Genomic DNA, 13,309 nt, shown 5'->3' on the forward strand with positions numbered 1-13,309 from the left:
CCATGAGCTGCTTAAATTATTTATCTGATATTTTCATTTATAACATCTCTGTCAACATGGGATTTTTTTCTTGTTAAGATTTAGTGGCTAATGGAAGATAGATTTGTATGATGTACAGATAGCAAAGCCCATTGAGAGAAATTGTGATTTTTGAGACTGGGTTATAGAAATATAACTGATTTGATTTGCTTACATTATGTCTATTAGATCAAATTATCCAGAATTATCCAATCATAATAAGCTGTACTGTGTAGTATAATTTAGAGAACACTAACAGAATAGCTTAAAGTGCCCCCCCCGTCTAAATAAGATTCAGTTATATGGGTGCTTAATATAACTTTTAAGATATAGTGTATATAAATTATGGTGACATAATCAAATACACAACTCTCAAGGCGAAATAGCTGAATAAGGTGTACCTTCCTGCCAATTCAATATTAATATTTATTTCAAATATGTTAAAAATATTTATTTAAGATTAGTGCCACTTGAACACTGCATCATGAAATTAATGGTTGGTAGAAAAAAGGATAATTGGACAACATTTTCCTATACATGACCAGTAACTTACAGAGTACATTCACCATATAAATCAGAGTATAATGAAATAAATTTGCAGTGGAAGAACACAAGACTACACACGAGAACAGAGGAAATCATAGAGCAAAGGAGAATGAAATGGCTTCTGTTGCAGCCACAACACTGAATCAACCATGAACGTCTCTGTATACCAAAGTACTCTAGAATCAAATGTTAGGCCATCTGTCCAACAGCTGAAGCTTGGTCAAAACTGAGTCATGCAACACGACAATGATGCCAAGCACAACAGCAAATCTACAACACAATGGCCAAAAAGGAAAAGAATCAAGGTGTTGCAGAGGCCCAAAGTCTAGAGCTCAACCTTATTAAAATGCCTAGAATAAAACCTTAAGAGAGATGCATAAACAAATGCCTGTAAACATTTAAAACAGAGGAACTGTAGCTTTCCAACTGAAGGGGCACTTCAGTAAAATCTTTTTTAAATGTTATTGTTCCACTTTCCAATGAGAAACAATACACCGGCTTATTAACAAGTGAAAGTTTATCTTGAAACATCTGACTTTTAACATGGTCACATTTACACCCTGCTAACAACACAATATTATAGCTATGGTGCTGTTTTACTCTGTAACTAGATAATGAGAACTTTCCAAAATTTTTTTTTTCTTCATGATTGTTTACAAAAGTTGCCCAATATTTTTTTTTACATTTCATGAAAATTTACACCCATCAGCCCCAACATTAAAACTACTTGCCCAGTATTGTACTGGTCCCACACCATGCTATCACTGTGTTCAGTTCAGTTTAGTTCAGTTCAGTTTATAAAGCTGACAACAGATAATATTATTGCCATGGGTTTGTGATCTGCAACAACATTTACATGGATGGTGTTTTTTCTCAGAGTAACATCATCATGAATGCCGGGGCATACTGTAAGACTTCCAAGCAGAATAATACACAGAGTATCACACTCCATCTCCACAGCTTGTGTTCCTTCCTATCCTGCTGCTATCTCAGATAAAAGAAAAACAGTAAGTACGTGTACCATGTTGCTATTAACATAATACACAGGAAAAAATCAATCCAGACAACCTTGTTTGATTCTTTCAAGAAACGGGTGTGATGCTTGCGTGCACCGTGTGAAGTAGACAAGGGTCTAACCAGTTTGCAGCTTTTCAGGCCACACACACTAAGTGGTCATGCATATCTTAGAGAGCATTCTTCTATAACCAGCAGAAAGCACAAGAAAAAAGCACTGTCTGCTTTTGAAATTTAATGCTAATATATATGCTGTTATGCTTCCTAAATATACTCCCATGTAGCTTAGTTTTTTAATACAACATTTCATGGTATCTTATATCTGTGTCATGAAAATTTTATGGAATAAACGTGAGCATCTAATAAAATGCACTATAGAGTTTTACTCTGCATGAGAAATGTCCACCTCAGTAGTACTTAAATCTGCATGCAAACCCCTTTTTATTTAAATAACCACAAAGTTGTGCCTTTTAAAATACTGTAGTGTATTTAGGGGATGAGGCAGTTAACCTTGAGGTGAAGGCAAACTCTGGAAGTCCCCAAGAGTAAAGAGGTTGATTTAGCAAACCTGCTATCATTACTGTTAAACCATTTCAGGGCTGCAGGATAGCTTGTGGTAAAATTGCAGTTTCCTTCATAATCAGCTGTCATACACTTATACACAAAAGGCATCTTGAGTCATAATGTACTCCGGCTGCAGTATCACTGCTAATGTAGGTCACAGTGTCCTGCCGGGTTGCCAGGTACCATCGCCCTATATATCAGTTAACTTAAGTAATATGCCAAGCAGCAAACATGAGCAATATGAGATGCTTTCTTTCTTATATATATTTCTTATACTATTTACTGTAGTGTTACTAGCTACGTGCCTTCTATAGCTACACAACCTGCATCCGTTTAATAATTATTGTACTGTATTTCACACTAAGTGTGTTGTAGGTGAACAACCTGTTAGCCAAACAAACAACAGGCACACAGCATTTAAGTAGCATATCTTTAATATAAAGATTTTATTGTTTTATTCTACTGTGACCAATAATCCGCCCTGTTCCCTGCAGCTCAGTGCTCTCTCTCTAATGAGCTATGGTTTGCCATCAGTCATTACAGGAAGCCTGATTATCCAACTGGCATTCTGCACAGCTCACAGAGAACTTCCTGAAGGTGACCTTCTCAGGTTGCCATAGAAACCTGCTCTCTCAGTGAGATAGAGAGAGAGAGTGAGAGTGAGAGAGAGGGAAAGAGAACGAGGGACAGAGACAGAGCAATAGAGAGAACAATAACAGAACATTTTGTCCAAATAAAAAAGCATTAGTATGCTGTAGTGTCATTGCACAGGCACATCATCTGGCACTAGAGTTGTCTCGTTAACCAGTGGTAAACAGATAAAAACACACCTATCATTATTCAACAGCCTTCCATTTACTTTATTTATTGCATCCACTACCTTAAAAATGTTACTGTGAAGGTTCATTATTTTCATCAGGTTTGAAGGTGTTTTTTTTTTCCTTTTTCCTTTTTGTGTTTTTGGGGGTGAAGTGTACACTACACACCATGTTTATCAATGAGCTGCACCATAGAACTGAAAAAAAAAAAAAAACAGCTCCTGGAGTTTGGGGAGAAGTATGTTGTTCCCATTCTTGACTGATATATAAGTTAAGCTTGTCATATTTGTCATATTATTTGTTTCATGATGTGTCAAAAGTTTTAATTTGATGAAGGGTTTGAACTGCAGGTAGGCCAGTTCAGCACCCAGACCCTTGGACTATGAACCTGATGTAAAAGATGGTTTAACATTGTCTTGCTGAAATAAGAAAGGCCTTCCCTGAAAAGTATCACATCTGCAAGCCAGCTGTGTGTTGCTTTAAATACGGGTTGCTTTTAATATACTTTTGAGCACTGACGATATCTTTCCAAATGTGCAAGCTGCCAGTTTCATAGGCACTAATGCACCCCGATTCCATCAGAGATGCAGGCTTTTGAACAGAGTGAAGAAAAAGACAGATGCTCCTTTTCCTTTTTTTTAGTCTGGAGGATGTGGCCTCCGTGTTTTCCAAAAAGAATTTAAAATTTCAATTAATCTGACCACAGTACAGTTTTCCACTTTGCCTCAGTCAATGTTAAATGAGCTTTAACCCAAAGAATCCAGAAGTGTTTCTGGTTCATGTTCACATATCACATATTATGGCTTCTTTTTTCCACAATAAAGCTTTTACCTCCACATGTGGATTGCACAATGAACAGAGCCTGTACACTAATTTGCATGACTGACCTAAAGTCTTTGGAACTTTATGTTGAGGAACATTATTCTGAAATTATTCCGCAATTTTCATGCATTTTTTTGAGAATCCCAAATTTTTTTGAGAATCTCAAAAAAAAATGTGAGATTTTTTGAGAACTTCTGTCTATCTTTACTTCAGAGGAACTCAGCTTCTCTAAGATGATCTTTTTATACACAGTCATTTTACTGACCTTTTGCCAGTTAACCTGATTAGTTGTGAAAATGTTCCTGTGAAAATGTGTCGCTGCCAGCAAATTCTACTTTTTTTTTCAGTTTAAACAATGGATGCGGTTCCAAGTCACTGGATTCTATTTTATTAATGCTGTGCACAGCATCACAACTTTTTTGGTTGTACATGTAATACTTTGATTTAACATTATTAAGTTTCCAGTGCAACAAAAGCATAAAAGCAGCTTTACTTTCCTAATGCAGGTTAAAAAAAATGTTGATTTGAAGCATAAGGTAACTTGACCTCTTTTTCAAGACATTACAGCATCACTTCACATATATCCAATGACTTTCATAGTGGATATTTCACTGACTTTCCACTAGAAAAACTTAAGAATTCCTTAACTCTGAATTGCCTGCGGCACAGAAACTTTTCAGTGTGCACTTCATCTATCAGTCATTCAAAATAAAGACAGGAATTTTCTCAGTTACCTTTCTGCCAAATCACCCTTTAGAATTTGTATGGTCCAGCCTTTGTTTGTTCTCCTATTGTTTGTCTGCTCCAGTCACTTACAATTACGCCTTTTGACCAAGAAAAGACTAATTTTATTAAACCTGTTCTGCCTTTCACCACAACCAAGTCAACAAAACAAACAGTGAGAGGATTTCTTTATACAACTTAAATTCCAAAGCCTGTATCAAAAAAAGCCAACATTTTTCTTAAAGCTGAAATAAAAATGTCATGACATTATTAAAGCAAGGCATGAGCAAGGCAAATGGGGAACTCAGTCTCCCATTCTTATTCTTTCTTTATTCCGCATGGATTTTATTTCTGAGGCGCGATATAATTTGCTCCTTTAGATTCCACCTCCTTCATGATGATTGCTGATATGGTGACTAACACTTCCTTCAGCCATTTATGTCACCAAATGAGCTAAAAATAGAGAGCTCTGGAATGTGACCACAAAATATATGTTTTACATCACTCTGTACCTGCTGGGGGTTTTGCTACTGAGGATACGGATGAGTCAGAGGCACTTGTTCACTTGTTATAACCCCAGTTCTGACTTGTTCCCCTTGAACTCTATCTATCTATCTATCTATCTATCTATCTATCTATCTATCTATCTATCTATCTATCTATCTATCTATCTATCTATCTATCTATCTATCTATCTATCTATCCTTTATTCTGTAAAATTATGAATGAAATTCTTTTTTTCTAATCCTTCCATCCCTCCTGCCTGGTTATTTATAATCGTTACTGAATCATATATTGCCATGGATGGAACGCCTGCGCAGTAGACAGCGTGAAAATGTGAATCATCGACTGAGAGAGAGAGGTGACTGTAGAGTGATGGGACCCGGCTAAGGGAAAAGCAGCGAATGATCACTCTCCGAGCTGGTAATGACAGGTAAATGGCGATTTATCATCATCATCATTATTATTATTTGGAAATATAGGGATAGTGCTGTAGCATCGGTGCGGGTTGTTGTTTTTGTTAGTAGCACACCGAGAATTTAAATTTTCTAAGAAGACTCCTTCAGTCGTGTCCTCCTTGCACCGCTGCACATCTGGAAGAAGCTTCCGTATTGAGAATGTCAAAGAAATGTTTGTTTTAATCACCGTGCATTCATTTGTATCTCATTTCTCCGATGTCGACTATTTCTGTGTTACTTTAAACTCGTTTCGGGCGTTGCTGTCTTAATGACATGGAACAACGTTTCTCCGATACGTTTCTTCGGCGTATGTCATTTCATGCCAAAAGATTAGCTACTTTTTCTCAGGTGGTTACAACATCAGCCAACTTGATTTGGACGTTTTTTGCGTGTTGTTTTTCGTACGTGAAGTCCACATTTGTAAGGTTAATCTTAAACGGTGCAGTGGGTCTCAATCTCATAGGGGGTTGGAAGGGCGAATGGATGAAGTCTATTTTCAGACTGGCGTCACATATTACGTCTGTGTGTTTTCCTGCTGGGTTAGGGCTGAATGATTTTCAGCACCACGGTCAGTGGTGCAAGTATCTTTGGACCATTATATCAAGACATTCTGATTTGATTTGTCCTAACAGCTCTGATTTTTAACCGGGATGGGTTAAAATGTTTGTGTTTGGTTTACTTTTATTTTTATGCCTTGTTTTATCTGTTGTAGAAAAGGAAACACAACAGCTGATTGAAGATTGGTTAAAGATTGGATGTTGTTTAAAGTTATTCAAGCCATTCTAATTAAAAATGTTTGTTTTCTTAAAAGCTATTATGACAAGTTCCCATTAAAGTTAACAGACTGAATTAAATTTGAATTACACCTTGTTGTTGACTCAACAGCTAAGAAAACAGAAAATTAAAGCTAACAGTCAGTCAGCAAACTCAAGCTTTCATTGTTATTTTTCAGGTGCATGATATATGAATATAACATGAATATTCTTCTTTACCGTGTACAGTTAAGCTGTGTGTGATAAAAGTAAAAGTACTAGGGAAGAGTGTGCCTCACCTTATGCAGCATTTCAGATAAGAAGCACTGGCTGCAGAATAGCAACATGAGAGCTTTTGTTTGCAGAGAGAGAATGTGTCCTTTATCTACTTACTTGTAATTACAACAATGAAGACAAAGTGAACTAACCCTTTGTTGGCATTTGTCATATGGTTAGTTTACACCAATTAAAAACTTTTTGAACTATTTTTGTGATTATGGAGTACATAAATAAAACAGACTAAAGTATAAACATAATCAGGTCCACTGATTATGTAATGGTAACTATAAAAGCTCAGTAAAAGTAAGCATACCGACAGTTTAAACTAGAGTTGTGTAACAATATTAATAACACTGTGGGTTGGAGGTGAAAAATACTTGACATGTGGTTAGCTTAGTCCACTCAAATTTCCTCCTGTAGGACTCTTTAAAGTAGCACTATCACTGTACACCTCGCATTATTAAATTGATTTAATATGATTTACTCTACTACTCATCCACATATAATTTGGCTGTAGAACTTTCATTTTAAATGTTGTTTAGATATTAACTGTAAAGCTTCAGATTATGACTGATAATATTCTTTACTGCCTCTGTTAACAGTATTTGAATGACTATTACAAAGGTGAACATCAGGTTTATAATATATGTGAAGTGTAACAGGAGCTTGAACCTTAAGATCACAATCTGTTTCAATTACTGTTAATGTTTTCTTCACTAGGTGGTTAGGTTTGGGCAGCTTAATGTTGTGTTTTACACCATTAACCCTGCACATTACAAATGTCTAGTGCATGCAAATGTGAGCAAGAGGTCCTTCACAAGAGGTTTGGATCACTGATCTGCAATGAAACCATTATAGCATCTGGGAATGATTGAAACCAAACCAGCAAACAAACAACCAATATGTTTTATAAAATGCAATGTGTGCTGATGTGTGTGAGGCGTTATCGTCTGACATTGACTATGATGTAATGCACAATACTATATTATTAATAATTTTTAAAAATTTGTATCATAGAAACTGATGAAAAAATAGCATATTTTATAAGATTACTAATTAGTTAAAAGTGAAGTTATTTAGTAATGTGTAATTAACTATGAATGTATATAGATGGCTAGTATATAATGTTTTTCTTTTAATAATAATATTGTAAATAATTTACTAGCTAGTTTGGTATAATGTGCTTCCAGCTAAAAGAGGTATGTAACCCTTGCTATTTCATGTACTATTATGTCTGACATCTAACTGATGAGTTTTACTATATCAGACCAGTGGTTTTCTTATGAGGTTAGACACTTAGTTCGTTTTTTTTTTTTTTTTTTTTTATTATTCTAACCACAATGCATTGTATACCAGTGTCTTACTGGAAAGAGCATGATCACATTTTATCATATATGGACTCAATATTTCATTCCCACAATTACACCCTTTTCTGATTGTAATTCAGTCCAGCAGAAATAGTTGATTTAGTATTAGCTAACAAAAACATAAAGCATAATTGGTTTGTACAGAGCAGAACTGTGCAATTCAGTTAGCTCTCAGTCAGTGGGGGATTAATATTCATAAAATCTTTTCACATATTCACATATGGTCACATATTCTGAGTGTGTATGTGATGATGGTTTAACAATAGTTTTATTTCACTGTTGAAACATCCAATACAAAATGTTTGTTAATAGTTTTTCTTTAAACATTACAAAGAAGATTTTTCTATTTATGTCAGCACCCTCTGCATTTAGCTGAAACATTATTGGATCCAAAGAGTAATATGTCATGCTTTATTTCATAACAGCAGACAAGCAGAATGCATCATTAAACTCAATGCCCTATGGCACCCATTCCTTCAGTACATTGTTACATAACAACTGTGACTACATGCTTATGTGTACAAAAGAATAAATGTACTGCACATGTGTATGCAACTATGCGTCTAAACAGTTTGTCCAGAAACTGTGTATACAAACAAAAACAAACAAACAAACTGTCTTTTCTTAACTCCTACTGCAAGTATGATGTATGAAAACTGGGAGATATGTACATTTACTTTTGCTCCGCAAAGAGCTATAATTAAGAAAAGGTGCAAGAGTTTAGTTTCCTCCCAGATCTCGTGAATTAAATCAGGCTTAAAGGTTATTGGAGATGTGTTTTTTATTTGTGTTCTCAGGTAGACAGACGTGAAGGATGACTTCTTGCTCAGAGATCTGTGGGTCAGAATATAGTGAGCAAGTTCAAACCGGTGGGAAATACCAGCAGTATGGAGTCCGCTCCTACCTACACCAGGTAACAGTGTAACCAGACTCAGCACCCACACAAAGTAAGATGTCTCCTATGAAACTCACAAACAGATAAACACTTAAGCACAAAATCACCAAACCTTTATTTCTTGTAGGTTTAGGTTCAAGATGTGAATTTTAAGAAAGCCTGTACTTTTCTTTGATTCCTTATCCAGTTTTATGAGGACTGCACAGCTTCTATCTGGGAACGTGATGAAGATTTTCAGATTCAGAGATTGCCTAGCAGGTGGAGCTCTTTACTCTGGAAGGTCAGATTAACCCTTAGCTTGTTCAAAACAACACCAATATAATGGAACTTAAAATAAACCAAATTATTTACAACTATAACAATATATATTTTTTTGACTTACATTGTTTTTTGACTTCCTCTTTTCACAGGTCTGTCTCACGTTCGGTACCCTGATCTTGTTTGCGGGCCTCATTGTTGTTTTGGTAGGTTATGCCACTCCAGCCAAGATTGAAGCATTTGGTGAAGATGATCTGCTCTTTGTTGACAGGTATAGAAACAGTACAATGTACAAGTGGGAAAGAATTTAGGTAACCTTTGCTATTCATAAATAGTAAAGGTTACATAGACTTAAAATTAACAGATCGTGAACTTTATTTGAAGTATTACTTCTTAGTCTTGACAATAATGTCCAAGAACAGTGTTCTAGTAGGACATGCATATGTTTAAATTTAGAAATAACTCTAAATAGTTGTACAAATATTGAACAAAAAGACTTGGTGGCAAATAAATGATTGCTTTAAACTGTTCTTGTAACAGCCATGCCGTCAGTTTCAACCGTGCACTGGATGTTTGTAAGCTGACTGGTGCAGTGCTGTTCTGTGTGGGAGGCACCTCCATGGCTGTGGGTCTCCTGCTGTCTGCCTTTGCCAAAAGCTACTCCAAAGAAGAATTGTTTCTGCAACAGAAGTTTAAGGAGAGGTTGGCAGATCTGCAAGCAACAGTTGGTAAGTTTTCATTCTCTTCTTTCCCAGTATAACACATTAAAATTAATGTAAGCAGAGTAAATGTGAAGGTTGTTGAAATGGCTCTGCTTTTGTATATGAATATGAATATCTAAATCACAGTAACTGCTTATGCCACAGGTACTCCAATAATGAGAGCACCAACTCCCGGAGAAGGAAAGGTGCCAGTCACACTTACCAAAGTTCAGAACATCCAGCCAGTGACCACAAAGTCAGAGCCCTGATTACGGCTAAGATCAAGGCATAAAGTGAAAGTTGTAAGAGGACCGGTGTGTGTATGTCGATCCATGTGTGCAGTTTCTCTTTTTGAAAGGTCAGCTTACATAACAGATAGTATTGGTTCCTCATCTTATTTTGTTTGACATTAAAATGAGATTTTAAAAACTTAGAAATGATGAACAAAATTTAGGGGATTTATTTATCAGATGTTATGAAACAATAAAAAAAAAACACTCACTGTAATATTAAGAAAACTTTTTTTAAAATAATTTCACTGGAAAAGACATCTGCAGAATAGTGACACTGTGCAGTAGTTTCCACAGAGCTTGTTTTCTTTGTTTGTTTACTGTCAAGAGAATTTTTAGTTTTGTAAAAGACAATGTTGTTACTGCTGGAGGACGATGGGCAGCACGTGGCATATTTGAAATTATTGGCCCGCATTCCCAGAAATGATCAAATGTACCAGTTAACACTCATTACCTCTGCCTAGTGACCATCAGGATGAGTGCATGTCTGGGATTATTAGCTGTTAAAAGTGCAAATGTACTATATTTACCTCAAACGTTCATCCAGGCTGACAAAGCACGACATCGTTTTACAATACCTTTTTTTTCTTTTCCGATAAAGTAGTAACTCAAAGGTCTTAACCTTTCTAAAGGTTCACAGTGTCCTAACAGATTAGACATAAATGCAGATTAGAAGAGACAGCATGGGGAGATTCTTTGTCTATCTTCTGTCTTATTAGGCCAGTGACCTTGTTTCCTTCAGTAAATCTTCAGACAGAATCAATACACAAGAGCAGACAGGCTGATGAAAGTTACATTGAACCAGACAGAGCATGCAGAACAGCAATGATCTGTCAGATTACTTTCAAGATACAGCAAATAAGGCATTCATCATGACTTCTATCTTTACTTTTAAGTTTTTAATACCTAAACACCGACTTACCCACCTTTTCCTTCCGCTGTTTCCTTTTCACCCTGTGACAAAAGTCTCGTAGGCATCCATCAGAGCAGACGCTGTTTTGAATCAAAATGCTAATAGCTACCAGACATGAGTCAGTGCTACTCGTGAAAATGAAGATGGGTGCATTGAGAGAGACAATGTGACACACAGGTTACATAACGGAGGGATGATGAGAGCACATTCAGCTCTCCAATGGGATCGTAGCAACATCGTATTTGACAGCACTAATGGATGAATTAAAGGGATTGAATAAATGCCTTCCTACTATCACACACAAAATTTGAAACTTAATAATTTATATTGCAGTCAAGCAATGTCTAACACCAGTGAGCTGATAAATTCCAGAACCACATTTGCTTATGTACTGAATGTGAAACTGAAGGAGTGATTATTAAGACGGTTCCTGTTTTATTCATTCCTTTATGTTATACAAGTATTCACACTGTAACTGTAACTTAGAAGCACAATAAGCTGGTAACGGTCATGTTTTTCTGCTTTTTAATACACTGTGTCCACATGTGTTGTACATATATTTATTATAATTACTGTAATCCTACCACTTTAAAAGCTTGTTTTTGCATTGTTTTTCTTAATGTGTATCTTTTCTTTCATCATTATAAACAAACCTGGACTGTAAAAAAAAAATCTGTACTTGGTTAGAACAATTCTACTGTCCAAGATACAGGCTTCAGTTTTTTTTAACCATATCTCATCATCAAATCCTTGCAGCACAGCTTGTATATTTACTGTATAAGACGTTGATTTGCTATGCTGACTACTATTGTCAATGTAAGTTGACCTTTTCAATATTATTCTACTTACCTCCAGTCTTCTTTCTGCTATTATTTAAAAAGTCCTGATGCCATTTTAACACATTTACTCTCAGATGCAACACAGAAGCATAGCTGTAACTACAAAAAAACAACCTAGTAATAAGCAAGGCATTACATTTTCAAGATACACAGCCACTGAGCTGCAGACCTTCAGTACATGAAGAAAAGCCAAGCTGTTAAACAAGCCATTATGGACAAACCTTCTAGTGCGGCCAGGACTTTAACAGGCAGTGCTGATTTGTAATGTTATGCTGTTTCCTGCTGCATTACAAACTCTAATCCACAATGGATATTTTTTTTCTGCTATAAATCTAACTTGAAGTCTTTCCTGATGTAACAGTGGATCATCCCAGTAAATAAAAAACGATGCTACCCTTATTGGAGAACAGATCGGATAAAGAACACATAGAAATCAGTGTCTACATGCAGTATGTCTATTTTTCGAACAGCACAATAAAACTGACATATCGGTGGATCGAAAATGTGTGAAAACTGTATTGCAGCACACTGTGCAGTAAACTGACAGACTGGTGGCTTAACTGTTGATAAAACTTTATACCTCCCAACAGAAGTGAGAGGTATAAAGTGGTATAAAGTGGGAGTAGAAAGTGGCTTAGTTTATGTCTCCCTACAGAATTAAAAAATACTTCACTGTTGTCACAAGGGTCAAATGTTTTTGATCTTATTTTAATCTTTAATCTTCCCTGCTGTTTTCATTTAATATCTCACAGTTGCCATCTATGACTGTGCCAAACAACTGACACTTTTACTTCCTAAATTCCCTGCAGGGTTATTTAAAAAACTGTACAATACTAGCTAAGTAGGACTTTTGTGTTCTTTAAAATCTGGTGCCTTCCCTTTTTTTCGTAATCAAACCACCAATATTTAAATAATTCTAGATTTAAATTCATTCAAACAGTATGTTAATAATGTTCGTTTTTACATTGTAGAAGCTTCCCTTGTAATCAGTCTGGAGGGTGTGTTATTTAGGGGCTTACTGAACACGCCCACATGCATACACACTCAGAAAACACAGAGTAGCTGGTGGAGGAGATAACACAGAATTAATGGTGATGCCAGAAATAGCATCTTGAGGATCATCACCTCAACCAGGCAGGCCTTATGACTCACACACTCCTGCCCCCACCTCCTTTGCTTTCTGTGTCTCATGCTCTTTGCTCTCTCATTCTTCCTCCTCCCTCTCAGCCAGGTACCCTATCTCTCTTGGGATGGTGACTCACAAACACATTGACTGCATGAATCCCAATTTGAACAGCTGCAGGGATGAGCGGGCAGTGGGGCCGTCATACATACCGAATTAGATCAGAGTTCATATTTCCTGCCCGTGATTGGTGGTTTATAGTGGATTTATGGAACCTTGTTTCAGGAAAAAAATGACAAATTAAAATCACTGAATGAGAGTGAGAAGAGTGTCTCTCCAAAAATATCACTTTTCTTCCTGTCAGGATGAAAGCAGCTAAAGACCAAAGTGCAGTTTCACTAAGACAGACTGAAGATCTAGATCTAATT

The 13,309-nt window shown here is 36.2% G+C and overlaps 1 protein-coding gene across 1 annotated transcript; it reads left to right on the top strand.

Moving 5' to 3' along the window:
* Positions 1-5,359: 5,359 nt before the first annotated feature.
* On the top strand, positions 5,360-12,420 carry nrsn1 (neurensin 1). The gene is made up of 6 exons (XM_031751412.2): positions 5,360-5,439; positions 8,660-8,775; positions 8,945-9,037; positions 9,168-9,286; positions 9,556-9,743; positions 9,882-12,420. Exons 2-6 carry the CDS (start codon positions 8,677-8,679, stop codon positions 9,983-9,985), a joined length of 603 nt encoding a protein of 200 aa, XP_031607272.1. The 5' UTR covers positions 5,360-5,439; positions 8,660-8,676; the 3' UTR covers positions 9,986-12,420.
* The last annotated feature ends 889 nt before the right edge of the window (positions 12,421-13,309 follow it).

This window comes from Oreochromis aureus, linkage group 11 (assembly GCF_013358895.1).
Source record: "Oreochromis aureus strain Israel breed Guangdong linkage group 11, ZZ_aureus, whole genome shotgun sequence".
In the NCBI taxonomy this organism is placed as follows: domain Eukaryota; kingdom Metazoa; phylum Chordata; class Actinopteri; order Cichliformes; family Cichlidae; genus Oreochromis; species Oreochromis aureus.